The sequence below is a fragment of the Myodes glareolus genome, chromosome 9 (genome assembly GCF_982192425.1).
Source record: "Myodes glareolus chromosome 9, mMyoGla1.1, whole genome shotgun sequence".
NCBI lineage: Eukaryota > Metazoa > Chordata > Mammalia > Rodentia > Cricetidae > Myodes > Myodes glareolus.
In genome coordinates, this window is record NC_142034.1 from 46,710,809 (window position 1) to 46,723,339 (window position 12,531).

General features: G+C 50.6%; 1 protein-coding gene across 1 annotated transcript in view; it reads left to right on the forward strand.

Moving 5' to 3' along the window:
• The first annotated feature begins 4,506 nt into the window (after positions 1-4,506).
• The window catches only part of Abr (ABR activator of RhoGEF and GTPase), a 195,141-nt gene continuing 187,116 nt past the window's right edge, over positions 4,507-12,531 (forward strand). Inside the window, exon 1 of the mRNA XM_087910294.1 lies at positions 4,507-5,830. Within this exon, the coding sequence (XP_087766420.1) occupies positions 4,804-5,830 (1,027 nt within the window). The 5' untranslated portion in view covers positions 4,507-4,803. The remainder of the gene's footprint in view (positions 5,831-12,531) is intronic.

Genomic DNA, 12,531 nt, shown 5'->3' on the forward strand with positions numbered 1-12,531 from the left:
AGAGAGAGAGAGAGAGAGAGAGAGAAATGGTGCATATCCAGGGTGTTAGCACATGCCTTCAATCCCAACTCTGGGTATGGGGAATATTTTTGTTACAACAAAAGTAACAGGCTACTTAAACTGCCCCTCCCCAGAGAATGAACACGTGATCTCTGGGTTTTGCATGGTCTCCCCCTTTCCTCTCTTCCCCTCTCCATGCTTTTCTGGAGCCACCCAGGAGCATTGCATTAAACATGGGCGTATTTTAATTTGGTTAAATTTGGTCTGATTGGAATTATTTGCATTGGCAGAGAGGCTCCTCTTAAGGAAAACCTAACAGACAATACCCCTTTACTTCCCCCTTTTCCTTTCTATTCCCCTCTACTCCCCTCTACTCCTCTCTACTCCTCTCTACTCCCCTCTGCTTCCCTCTACGCCCTTCTACTCCACTTTACTCCCCTCTAGTTCCTCTCTACTCTCAGAAACTTGATGTCTTGGAGCTATGACTCCCTTCCTCTTCTTTCATTTGCTTTTCACTGATTCTTTCAAAACAAACTAGTCAATCCTGAAAGACTGTGAGGTTCATCTCCAGCTAATGTTGAAAAGACAAAGTCACCACCAGTTAGAATAGAACCCAAGTGAACCTCCTACTCCAGTGTGCTTGCTAGCCCCGCTTGGGTTCTGGTGAATGGTTTTTGCAGAAAAGAAATGGTCTTGCCTCGCTGCTTTCATTTTGTTCATGTATTCTTTTGTATAATACTGAGATTGATTATTCATTGTTTGATTCAAACATCAGAAGGCAGAGGCAGGCAGATCTCTCTGAGTTCAAAGCCAGTCTGGTCTACAGAGAGAGTTCCAGACAAGCAGGGGCTACATAGTGGGATCTAGTCTCAAACAAAACAAAGAATGTTGTGGGGGTTTGCCTTTGAGGTGAATTTACCAGCAGTCAGGTGGGGGGGGGGGACTGCCCACCACAGCTGCTGCAAAGGACGCCTCCACCAGATAGCCCAAGGGGAGGTGACATGGGACATAAAATCATCTTCTGCGGAGAGGCACTCAGGTTGAGGATTGAATGGGTGCAAGCAGAGAACATGCAGGAAATGATGTGGGAAAACAGGCAGGCGTTAGAGTGCACACAGGGGAGAAGCCAACATGCCAGGTTATAAAGTTTAAACCTCCTTTGCCTGGCCCTAGCGCCTCCCAGGGGCTCAGCACATCTTCACTGGGAGAAGAAAAGCCAAATGCGAAGCTGCTGAACTTCAGAGCTCGGCAGACTAGCCATGACCTCGAGCCTCTGTGACCTTCACTCTCTGAAGGCAGCAACAGTAGCTCTCTCTTTATAGGGTAGTTGTTGTGAGGAATTAGACAAGATCAAAGCTGTGCGTCAACTGGAATTGTGGAGTTAATAACTGTCAGCCACCCTCCTCCTATCCTCGGATAACCAGAAGCCAGGGAACAAAGCTGCACCACTCACCACCTAGAGACAATGGAGGCTGTTGGGGACCTTTTGTGGAAGATGTATGCTGTAGCTCCCAGCTATATAGGTCCTAGTGGGAAAAATTAGAGGTTTTGGTAACAACTTCCTTGACTCAAAAGGAAATCATAGCACTGCTTTAATTAAAGGGCAGAGTTAGAAGTATCCTCTCTGGGAATTTAAGCATTCAGAAATTGATGCTTATGATGACTTAGAGTTTTTCTTCTTTCCTTGTTTGTTTCAGTATACACACCGCAAGCAAGATCTTTGAATTAGTGTCTGGGGCCATTCATTTCTACTGAAATCTTCACAGAGGCCACAATGCCTATAGATTCTGATGGAATGTCCCTGAATTGGTCCTTTGCGGGGATAGGGAATGCCTCAACCTTCCCAGGAGATAAAGGAGGTTGTGGTGACCTCTGTGACTTCAGGGTATAGAGCGAAGGTGAACGAGAATGAAGCAGAGGGAATAACTAGGTGAAGGACTTCAAAGTCATTCCAACTGGAGATTATGAACCCTGTGTATTTTAAAAGCTTTTCAGCCCTGTAATAGTCTGACATGACGACGCTATGACAACCATGCCAGTGTCACACCAGATCAGGAAAAAAATAAAACAGAGAAGGAGGAGGAGACAGTAGTAAAATCAGTGAACACAGACTTCGACAAGAAAGAAAATTCCAGAGTGGCGAGCCTCTGGGGGAAGCACATTTGGCCCATTTCTGAAGGCTGCAGAAAATGAGTTGAGCGGGAACAGAAAGGTGTGTGTGTGTGTGTGTGTGTGTGTGTGTGTGTGTGTGTATACATGTGCATGTGAGTGTGTGTGTGTGTGTGTGTACTCAAGTGGGCATATTCTGGCTGATAATTCCTTTATTCACCTCCCCCCCCCCCGTCAACAATAATTGGCCATCTCTCTCACACTCTGCAAGAGGCAGCAGGGACACAAAGTGGGAAAGAATCAACCTGTGCCCCTGGGTACTTCTTTAGAGGAAACAAAAAGTGTCACTAAATGTAACACTTGTAGGAAGTCAAAGGCAGCCTTGTGCAGGATCCAGTGGGGATAGGAGCATGCTGGGGAAGGCTGGAAAAAGCTTAACAGAGTTGGACCTCTTCAGTTGCAGGGAGGGGTGGTGTGTGTGTGTGTGTGTGTGTTTCAAGAAGAAAAACCACACATAAAATAACTTTTAGGGGTGGGATGGAGACTGGAGAGATGGCTCCATGATAGAGCCCCCCTTTTCTGTTTGGATTTTAACTCACAGACATCCACCTGCCTCTGCTTTGCTGAGTACTAGAATTAGAAGTGTGTGCCACAATGCCCAGCCAAAAATAAATATTTTTTTTATTAAGGAAACTTTGGGAACGGCATTGAGTTGTTAAGGCTAAAATACAGGAGGAAGGCAGAGACAAAACCTGGCAGGGCCCTCCATGCCACCCATTGAGTCTGGATTCCACCCTGCTGGTGACAGGGACCCAACCACTGAAGGAGCTGGAACCAAAGCATTGACACGATCTTGTTTGTGGCTAGAACATATCTAGCCAGCCGGGAGATGGTTCAGTTTATAAGATATTTGCTTACAAAGCACGAGGAACTTGAGTTCAGACTCCAGTACTCATTTAAAATCTGGCCTTAACCACAGGGGAGAGCAAAATAGGCAGATGGGGGGGGGGCTTACTGGCCAGCATGTGGAGCAACAGAATTGGGGAGCCCCAGGTTCAGTGAGCTGCCTGGTCTCAAAAAGTATGGTGGAGGTGGAAAGTGATAGACACCAGACCTCCAGCCTCTACTAGAGTAGGCCCTGCCTGAGCCATATATATAGGTATTCCCATGCTTGTGCATTCACACACACGTACATGTATACACACACACACTCCAGAAGAAGGATAGATCTTAGAACCTCGAAGTATGAATTGGATTAAAAAGAGGGAGCTGGGTGGCTTGTGTGGTTCAGGTGACAGCTGGAACAGCAGGAGGCTGGAAAGAAATCGTGTCCCGTCCCGTCCCGTCCCGTCCCCCCCCCCCCCCCCCCCCCCCCATGCTTTTGTTTAGCTCCAATTCCCAAAGACAGCGCCGAAAGGAAAACTCTCCAGCTCTGGAGTCACGTTGCTTCTGTGTAGTGTCAATTTCCTCAGCCTTGAAGGGAAGGAACCATGAATCACTGATAAGGTCTCCTCTCTCCAGCAAGCACGAGACAAAATATCAGGGCCTCAACTGCAAGCTGTCAACCTCACCAGAGGGTTAAGCCCCTACGCGGCCACACTTGTGCCTTCCCCCAGCTCCTATTTTCGCTCCCCACCTTCAAGAGTGCTGTCTGAGACCACGAAGAGAAAGTGGAGTGAAGGGCTATCCACTAGTCCTAGGCCTCCACAACCATGGCTTGCCTCAGGTTACTCAGGAACGTCCTCAGCTTTGAGGTCACAGGACCATCACAATTTCCCCTCCGGAAAATCTCTAGGAAGCAATGACTAGAACATTTAAAGGGATCCAAATACCAAAGTATTAGCTTCAATCTTGGATCGAGCTGCTCTATGATCTTGGACTAATTAATCCAAGGCGATGGATAAATCCTGGCTCTGGAGAGCCCAGAGGAACTTGCCACATGACCCTTCCCGCTTCTTTCTCTCCTCAGTCCCAGGTGCCAGGCTGACCCAAGGCAGGGTCTTGGAGAGCTAGGAGAGCAGGGCAGGTGTGTGTGTGTGTGTGTGTGTGTGTGTGTGTGTGTGTGTCACGGGGAAGGCTTAATTGGGACCCATGGCGCCCCGCGCGCTCCCTCTCCCCAGCCCCCCCCCGGCCCGGCCGCGCGCTTGGGTGCAGGGAGGGTGCAGGGAGGGGGCGCGGACCGGGCGCTGCGGCTGGAGCTGCGCAACCCGTTGGCTCTCCCGGAGGGTGCGAGCCGAGCAGCGGGCAGCGCCCGCGCCTCAGAGGTGGGCCACCTCGCCAGTCCTCCCTGGCGTAGCCCTCGCCAGGCTGTCCGCGCGGTTCGGAGGCGCGCCCGCAGGCTCTGGCCCTGCGCCACCGAGGCTCCGCCTCCGCCGCGGCTCTCCGCGCGCCCGAGCCCACCGGGCCGAGCCGAGTCCTGCGGACAGCGGTCTCCGCGCTTGCGGCCCCAGGCCCCCGCCCCCGCGGCCGAGTGGCTGCTTACGTCAGGGAGGCGAAACCCAGAAGAAGAGGAAAGGGGAAAAAAAAAGGCACGAGGGCGGAAGGGGAAAAACTTTATTTCTTTTTCTCCTCCAGGCACTGAAGCGAGGGGCAGGCGACTCCGCCAGCGCGCGCTTCCGAGAGAGCCCCAGGCGCCACCTCTGCCTGCTGAGGCGCACGGGAGCCGGGCCCCGGAGGCCCGACGGCGCGGCCGGGATGTGGGACCCGCAGGAGTTTGAACGCCACTGGCAGGCCGAGTTCCCCGGGGAGGAGGCTCCAGTCATGAGGCTGGAGTCGGTGCCGGACATGGAGCGCGAACTCGAGCGTTGCAAACTCAACCTGAAGCGGCTGCAACAGGTGTTGGCGGAGGAGAAGTTCAAAGTCTGGTACCTGCAGGCGGCCCTGAATGGAGAGAAGGTGGACCTACGAGACGGCCGGCCCGAGGGCGGGGACGCCGGAGGCTGCGGCGGCAGCGGCGACAGCGGTAGCAGGGGAGCCTCGGTGGAGGAGCAGGAGCCTGCTGGGCCCTTGCGCGCGCCGCCACTGCGCGACGAGGCGGGTGCAGCGGGCCGCGACCCAGATCCCCCAGGTCCGGAGGTGGCGACACCGGCCGAACCAGCTCCCTACGTGTGCCTGGACCTTCCTGCCTGGCCCGGGGCGATGGAGGGAGGGGGCGCCGTGCGCAGTCTGACTGCCGCCATCCACCAGCAGCTGGTGCAGCCTCGTCTGCTCTTCGGGCTCCGCGAGGACTGTGCGCCCCCCGGCCGCGATGGCGTGGGGTCATCCGCACCTGGAGAGGAGCGCTCCTCTGGGACCCATGCAGGGCGGGGCTCGGAGGAAGGCGAACCGGACGCTTCAGGTGGGGATGATGGAGGCGACGGCAGTGACCACGACTTCGAGATGGTGGATTTGAATGAGAAATTCGTCCTCGGCCACCTACTTGTGGCCCCCTACCGGTTTGGGACCCGCGATGAGGGCGAGAAGCCGGCGCGGCCGTGCAGCCCCCACCGGTGGATGCACCTAATCCCCGGAGGCTGGCGGCACCACCGGCGGAGTAGAGACCTGGAGCAGCTGGAGGCGGAGGATGAGCCCCCCAGGCGCGGGGCGCGGGAGCATCTCGCCCAGTGGGGGCGCAAGAGGTTCCTGCGCGTGCCGGACCGAGACTCGCCCAGTCACAGCTCGCCCGAGAGAGGCAGTGACTGCAGCCACAACAGCTCAGACCACGAAGACGGCTTCTCCGCAGGTAGGCGTACCCCCTCTTTAGGTACAAGAGCATGCAAAGTGACTCTGGGGTTCGGGTGAGTTTATGAAAATAAGCATGAGCAGGAACTGATGGGACGATGCACTTGACCAGACCTTGGTAGAACCTTGGTCTCCAGCCCTCCTCACAGGTCCTCCAGACCCCTTTGCACCATCCTGATGCAGAAACTCCAGAAGCCTCCCAACCCCCGAGATTCCTTAGTATGGAAGTCTTACTCTTTTCCCTAAATGTTCTGAAGTTGTCTTGTATTTTCTCGAGCTTGCGTCTCATGCTGGAGGCCTAGTTCACTCCTGGAGGTGCCCAAGGCTCCTCTTTGAGGGACTTCTCTTTGAGAAGGCTGCTTTGGGTCTGCTGGCTTCCCAGGAGAGGAGGGACAGGCTTGGCATCCCAGCTTCGAGCCTGTCTGGTTCTTAGAGAGCGGCTTTGATCCAATGCCTTCACCTGATAAAGAAGGAAACTGAATCTCAGATGTGTTCGAGCAGGTGACCTGAGACCTTTGCTGGTGTCTGCTGTCCTTTGCTTCCTCTCCTATCTGCCTTCTTTCTTGAGAACAGGGTCTGGTCTTATTTGTCTTTTAATCCCCTTGTGGTCTTCACAGTGCTCAATAAATAATGTCTGAACTAATGAGTAGCTGCATTGAATTTGAGAGGCTGCCCAGCTCCTCATAGGTCAGGGAGTAGAAATAGGTAAGGAGAAATAGATAACGGGGCTGTGAGGTGGTATACCATCTTTTGCTGCATTTCAGCACTGTTAGGGGCTCCTCAGGCATGCAGAAAGCATGCGTTGGTGTCTGGTTTGATTGAGTTGCAGCAAGGAACTCAAGATGCCTTCTTGCTCCGTGAATGGGGTGGTGTTGGGGGGAGCATACCAATGATTCTGGGATTGTTCCAAAATCTCCATTATTAGGTCTTATCTGGGTGAGTTTGCATTTGAATGAAAAACTGTCCACTCTGCTAAAAGCACATTTGGAAGATCCATCAAGTCATCTGTTTTGATCAATTACACTTATTCATTAGCAGCTATTGGCTGCTGTTCCCATAGGTAATGCTTCTGCCACCCCTGCTAGTAATCATTTTTATGTTCCCCTTTCATTTAAAGCAAGAGGTGAGGATTTTCCTCTAGTGCCAAGTTTCAAATGCCCTCCGCAGAGGCTGAAGTCTCCTCAGTTGCTGTATAGTTGGCACCTGTCCCATGGCTCCCAAGGCCCACATCAGTCATTCTGTCAGAGATGCTCAGTGCTCTGGATTGTCCCCAGGAGTGGTTGTTAAATCTGCAAGCAGTCTGTTCTCCAGCACCTTGATGCAAATTAGAAATTAGCACGGACTTGGGGCTAACTGCACAGGTGGCTCCTCAGGATGGATCAGGGATGAAAAGGATTCTCTTTCCTTTGGACTAAAGACTGCAGCCAGAGCACACAGTCTAGCACCAGTAGGCCTAGGCGTGCCAAGTCCAAGTCCCTCTAGGCTCTCTTCAAGGCAAATTTGTATAGGAACCCCCCCCACCCCGCCCCCTGCACTGCTGCAGGTGGAGATCCTCCCTTCTCTCTTCTGATGTCATAGGGATAGAAGCTTAGCATGCTCAAGGCCCTGGTTTCAGCCCCTAGGACCAAAAGTAAGAAGGAAGGAAGGGAAGGAGGAAGGGAAGGAGGAAGGGAAGGAGGGAGGCAGGCAGGAAGCATTACACGTGGTTAGTACCACTGTTTTACAATTTTGTTTTAATGACATAAATATTTGGGTAATTTGGATGCCGGGGTGATGGCACACGCTTGTTATCCCACACGCCAGAAGGCTGAAGCAGGAGGATGGAGAGTTCTTGGCTAGCCTAGACTACAAAGTAAGACCCGATCTAGAAAATGTGTCTGTGTCCAGAGGACTTAACTGTAGGTCAGATTTTATTGGATAATGTATCAAGCTTTGCCTTAGCCACAGGGTTTTAAGGAGAGAAACTTGTGAGGTAGCATATAAAAAAACTAAGGGTCTCCCCTCCATGCAATAGGGGTAGTCTTGAGGTTGAAGAGGCTTGAAGGACGTTCCACCGGTCACACAGCTTACAAAAGGAGTACACAGGGTTTGAACCCAGGCAGTCTGGTTCCCAAGTTCATGCTTTCAAACAAATGCTAAGCTTCTTGCTACACATGTTAGTATGTACCTCCCAGGATAGTTGTGAAGATCGAAATCAGGAAACTGGGAAGCTTTTTAGATGGGTTAATAGCACACTTGGTGTATGACCGTGAAGTCCATACATGTTTGTGTGTGTTGTTATAGCCTTCATTATCACTGAAGTCCCTACAAGACCTGAGATCATCAGGAGCTGGGGTCCCTTCTCAGGGCTGCCACCTTTCTATGGAGCTCCTGTCAACTGGGCCTTGTGAAGTAGCAGGCCACATGTTAGATTTCAGACTTCCCCTTAGTGGCCAGCCAGTCCTGAGCACATATAGCTGGATGTTCTCAAATGGAGGCTGGTCTCCCCTCTTGTGCTTGCATGCTTCTGCACCACCCCTGTCTAGAGTCGGCGGCTCTGTCCCCAGGAGTCACAAGTTCCTTCTGGAGCCTGTGGTTTCCTTTGTGTGTCTGTACTCCTTATGGACCCAGATGCTGTCCCTTTAACAAAGCTCAGAGGTGGCCTTTCCGCGTCCAGCATCCCTTTGACTGTTAGAAATTATTCATCTGATATTCTGGCTTCAGTTCAAATGCCAAAGTAAATATCATTAATATTGTAAATAGGTGGCATTTCCTTCTTGCATTAATTTTGCTCAGTGGAGGGAGTTTTCTCCACACACCCTTCCCTTGCTTCTGAGGTGGGGGATTGAACCCAGGGCCTTGTGTGTACTGAATAAGCCCTCTACCACAGCTACCGTCCAGTCTCACTCTCTGTTTCTCTATTTTTGATGGTCCTTGGCCGTCCATCCATCCGCCCATCCATCTGTTCTACTCAGCAAGCATTTATCAAGGTCGTGCTTCCTTCATGCAAGCAGTGTTCAGGACTAAAACTGCTTGGGTTGGTGGCCCAGCCTCATTATTGTTACTGTCTTTTTGCTGGGTAGAAACTTTGATTTTTCGGTAAAGCAGCAGCTTTCTAATGAACGACTGCTGTTAAATCCTGAGTTAAGGAACCAGACACAGGGCACATGCCTATAATCCCAACATTTTGGAGGCTAAAGCAGTCATGAGTTTGGGGCTACCATGTTTCAGAAAAAGAAAACAATTCTAAAGAATTAGGAGCTGGAGAGAGAGCTTAGTGGGCAAGGTGCTTGTAGCCAGCTGTGGAAGCCTGAAGATCTGCCCTTGATCCTGGAACCCGAGTCAAGGTTGAAGGAGAGAATCAACCCCACAGAACTGTCCTGTGTCCTCCCCATGGGTTCCACCTCCCAGTAGTAACAAACATTTAAAAAATGTCTAGACCAGGGAAAATCCTGAGTTGACCTGTGTCTGTGTCTGTCTCGGACAGGTGAGAACCCTGGACCATAAAAACAAGTTAAGGTCACGCTCAGGATCCTGAGGAGGTCTTAGGAATCGGAGCTGGGCTGTCCTGTCATGTCAATGGCCTTTTCTAGGAATCTAATCAGAGGACACAAAAGCTGTAGTCTGTGGGAGGCCAGGTGACAGAGCAGCAGGACATCTGAGCCTCGGCAGATGGCAACGGTTAGTCCCAATTTACAGGTGGCCAGTTCAGGCTCTGAAGGAGCCAATGAGCGCTATGGAGCTGGCATTGGGACACTGGTTGGTCCAAGCTGGCACAGAGCATACTGCTTACAACGTCATGCTGGACCAGCTGTTCAGGGCCTGGTTTCTTTCATTTTCTTTCTTTTTTTTCTTTGATTTTAGAGACAGGGTTTCTCTTTGTAGCCCTGGTTGTCCTGGAATTTGCACTGTAGACCAGACTGGCCTTGAACTCAGAGCCTGCCTCTGCCTCTCAAGTGCTGGGATTAAAGGTGTATGCCACCACTGCCCAGTTTAGGGTCTCGTTTCTATACCTGGAGGCCTGGCTGTTGGAGTCGGCTGGCTTCTGCTGGAGACCTTTTATTTTTAATCTTCATGGAAAATGCATTTCCTGCTGGATGCTCATGTTACCCTCGCTCATTTGTAATCTGACGGTGTCCTTCCCCTCCTCCCCCCTCGCACTTTCTGGCAATGACTAATAAGATTGTTGCTCTGAGAAGAATTCCTTGCATTCAGGAATGTGTCTGAATAACTTAATTCAAATTGAATTTTTAGTGGTAGCTGTAATAAAATAATTCTGTTATAGTCCCTGTCTTGGAGAGATATTAAAAAACCATTTCATGCCAAGTGTGGTGGTGCATGCCTGTAATCCTAGCATTTGTGAAGCTCAGTGGAAGGATTAGGAGCTCCAAGCCAGCCTGTGCTGTGTCACGAACCCTGCCTCCAAAACAAAACTACTTGAGACACATGCATTGGTGGTTTGTCAGGGTTCATTGGTGGCTGAAGTTGGCACTGAGTCACTGGCTTTTCCAGGCTTGCCTCCTTCCACCACTTAACCCTCGTCATTAACAGGTCCTTCTATACAAGCAGGAAATGCCACCAGCCTGGAACCCGTGACTCTTCTGGTCTGATTTCCTTCTGGTGAAGTGTTTTGTATTTGCCTCTAGATCCTTCTGTCATATATCAGGATTGTTCAGTGTGTGGGTACATGTATATGTGTACACCATGTACATGCGTGGTGCTCATGGAGCCCGAAGAGGGCATAGGGTTCCCTAGAACTGTAGTTAAGGACTATTCTGAACCATCACAGGGAAGTTGAGAACCGAATCCAGGTCCTGTGTAAGAGCAGTAAGTGCTCTTAACTGCTGAGCCCTCTCTTCGGACCCCACTTTCCCATCTTTTAAATATTGGTATAGACACTTCCTCTTGACTGGAGTGATGGAACACACACAGTCCCTTAAACTCTTATCAACAAAACAAACGAACTCCACTTCTCTTGTCTGGACAGCAAACAGGGCTTGAGGGTTGTGATACTTCCCTGGGATGACTTTTCCGACTTCCTCAAAGCTTCAGGTTCTTGGTCTGTGAGATGGGGGTGGCAATAATAGGAGTGCATCCTAGACTTGTTATGAAGCTTTAATGAGGTAATGTGAGGAAATCCCACAGCACAGCACTGGACACACTGTGTTGAGCAACTCTTAGATGGTTACTGTAACTGCAAATCCAGAGACTGTCAGTTGACTGAGCTGGGCTCCTATTTACAGCTTTTCTTTTTTTTTTATATATATTTATTTATTTATTATGTATACAATATTCTGTCTGTGTGTATGTCTGCAGGCCAGAAGAGGGCACCAGACCTCATTACAGATGGTTGTGAGCCACCATGTGGTTGCCGGGAATTGAACTCAGGACCTTTGGAAGAGCAGGCAATGCTCTTAACCACTGAGCCATCTCTCCAGCCCATATTTACAGCTTTTCTTTTCTTCCTTTCTCCCTCTGTTCATCCCTTTGTCTCTCCTTCCTTCCCTCCCTGCCTTCCTCCCTCTCTCCCTTTCTTCCTTCCATGTTGGACATGGAAGCCAGGCCTCAATGCATGCTGGGAAAACACTCCATCATGAGCTGCACCCCCGTATTTGCCTCGCTTCACATAAAGAAGCTCTCACATCTCTGTGCTTGCTTGTCTTCCCTTCTCCCTTCTTACTCAGTCCATATTTGTGCTGTTCCTTCAGAGGAGACCAACTTTCTTGGTTGTTTGTGGTCTCTGGCCCTTCTCTTTTCCCAAGCTTCTGCAAAGCCACCAGCTGGGCTCTCTGTGGCTCCTGCTCTCCCCACCTGCTCCAGCTAACATTCTTGCTGATGATGCTTTTTCATGTGTTCTTCCTGGCATTTGAAATACATGCCCCAGATCAACCCTTTGAGGCCTGCCTCTTCCTTAGAACCTGTGTTGGTTAAGATAGAGGGTTACTAGACTTGATAAAATCCTACATTGGTATGTAAGCAAGATGAGAGTTTTAGTAATCTCTCCCATGTGAATGCACTCCAAAAGTAAACGATATAGGGACATTATGGTGACTGCGTAATCATCAGGGATTCAGGCTGGTTTTGATCTGTCAGTGTCATGATCCAAAATGGCTACTGGAGATCCACCCATCACATTTATGCTTCAGGCAAGGGATTTCCAGAGCAGGAAAAAGAGTGAGTGGCAGTTGTTGGGTCTGCTATTTGCGGCACTTTCCTAGAAACCTCTCTTGACAGTTTCTGTTTTAAATCCCATCAGCCACCTCTAGCTACCAGGGAGCCCGGGAAATAGAGTACTGTATCTGGGCATGCAGCCCTCTCAAATCAAATGGGGTCTCTGTTACAAGGAAAAATGGAAGAATAGACAGTGAGTGGGCAGCTAGCAGCCTCTGGCACAAGCCTTTCCAACTACTCCATCCCGTCTGTGCTTCTTAGAGTGAGCCCACACTGCACAATTGTTTTTATCATTGCACCGTCTATTAAATCATTGACCCAGTGGACAAATGACAACAGAACCCCTTCTCTCTGCAAGGCAGATGCCTGTTATATTCTGAAGCATCGCTCTCAAGCCAAGGGGTTGGCTGATTGCTGGAGGGCGGGGAACGGGGTCCCTCTCTCTCGGCAGTGTCTTTCCCAAGACTGAGCATATGGCAGGCACTCAAAAAGCACCAGGTTGATTTTATAGTGGTCACAGGTGAGAAGCCCAGGGTGAAAAAAATAACGACA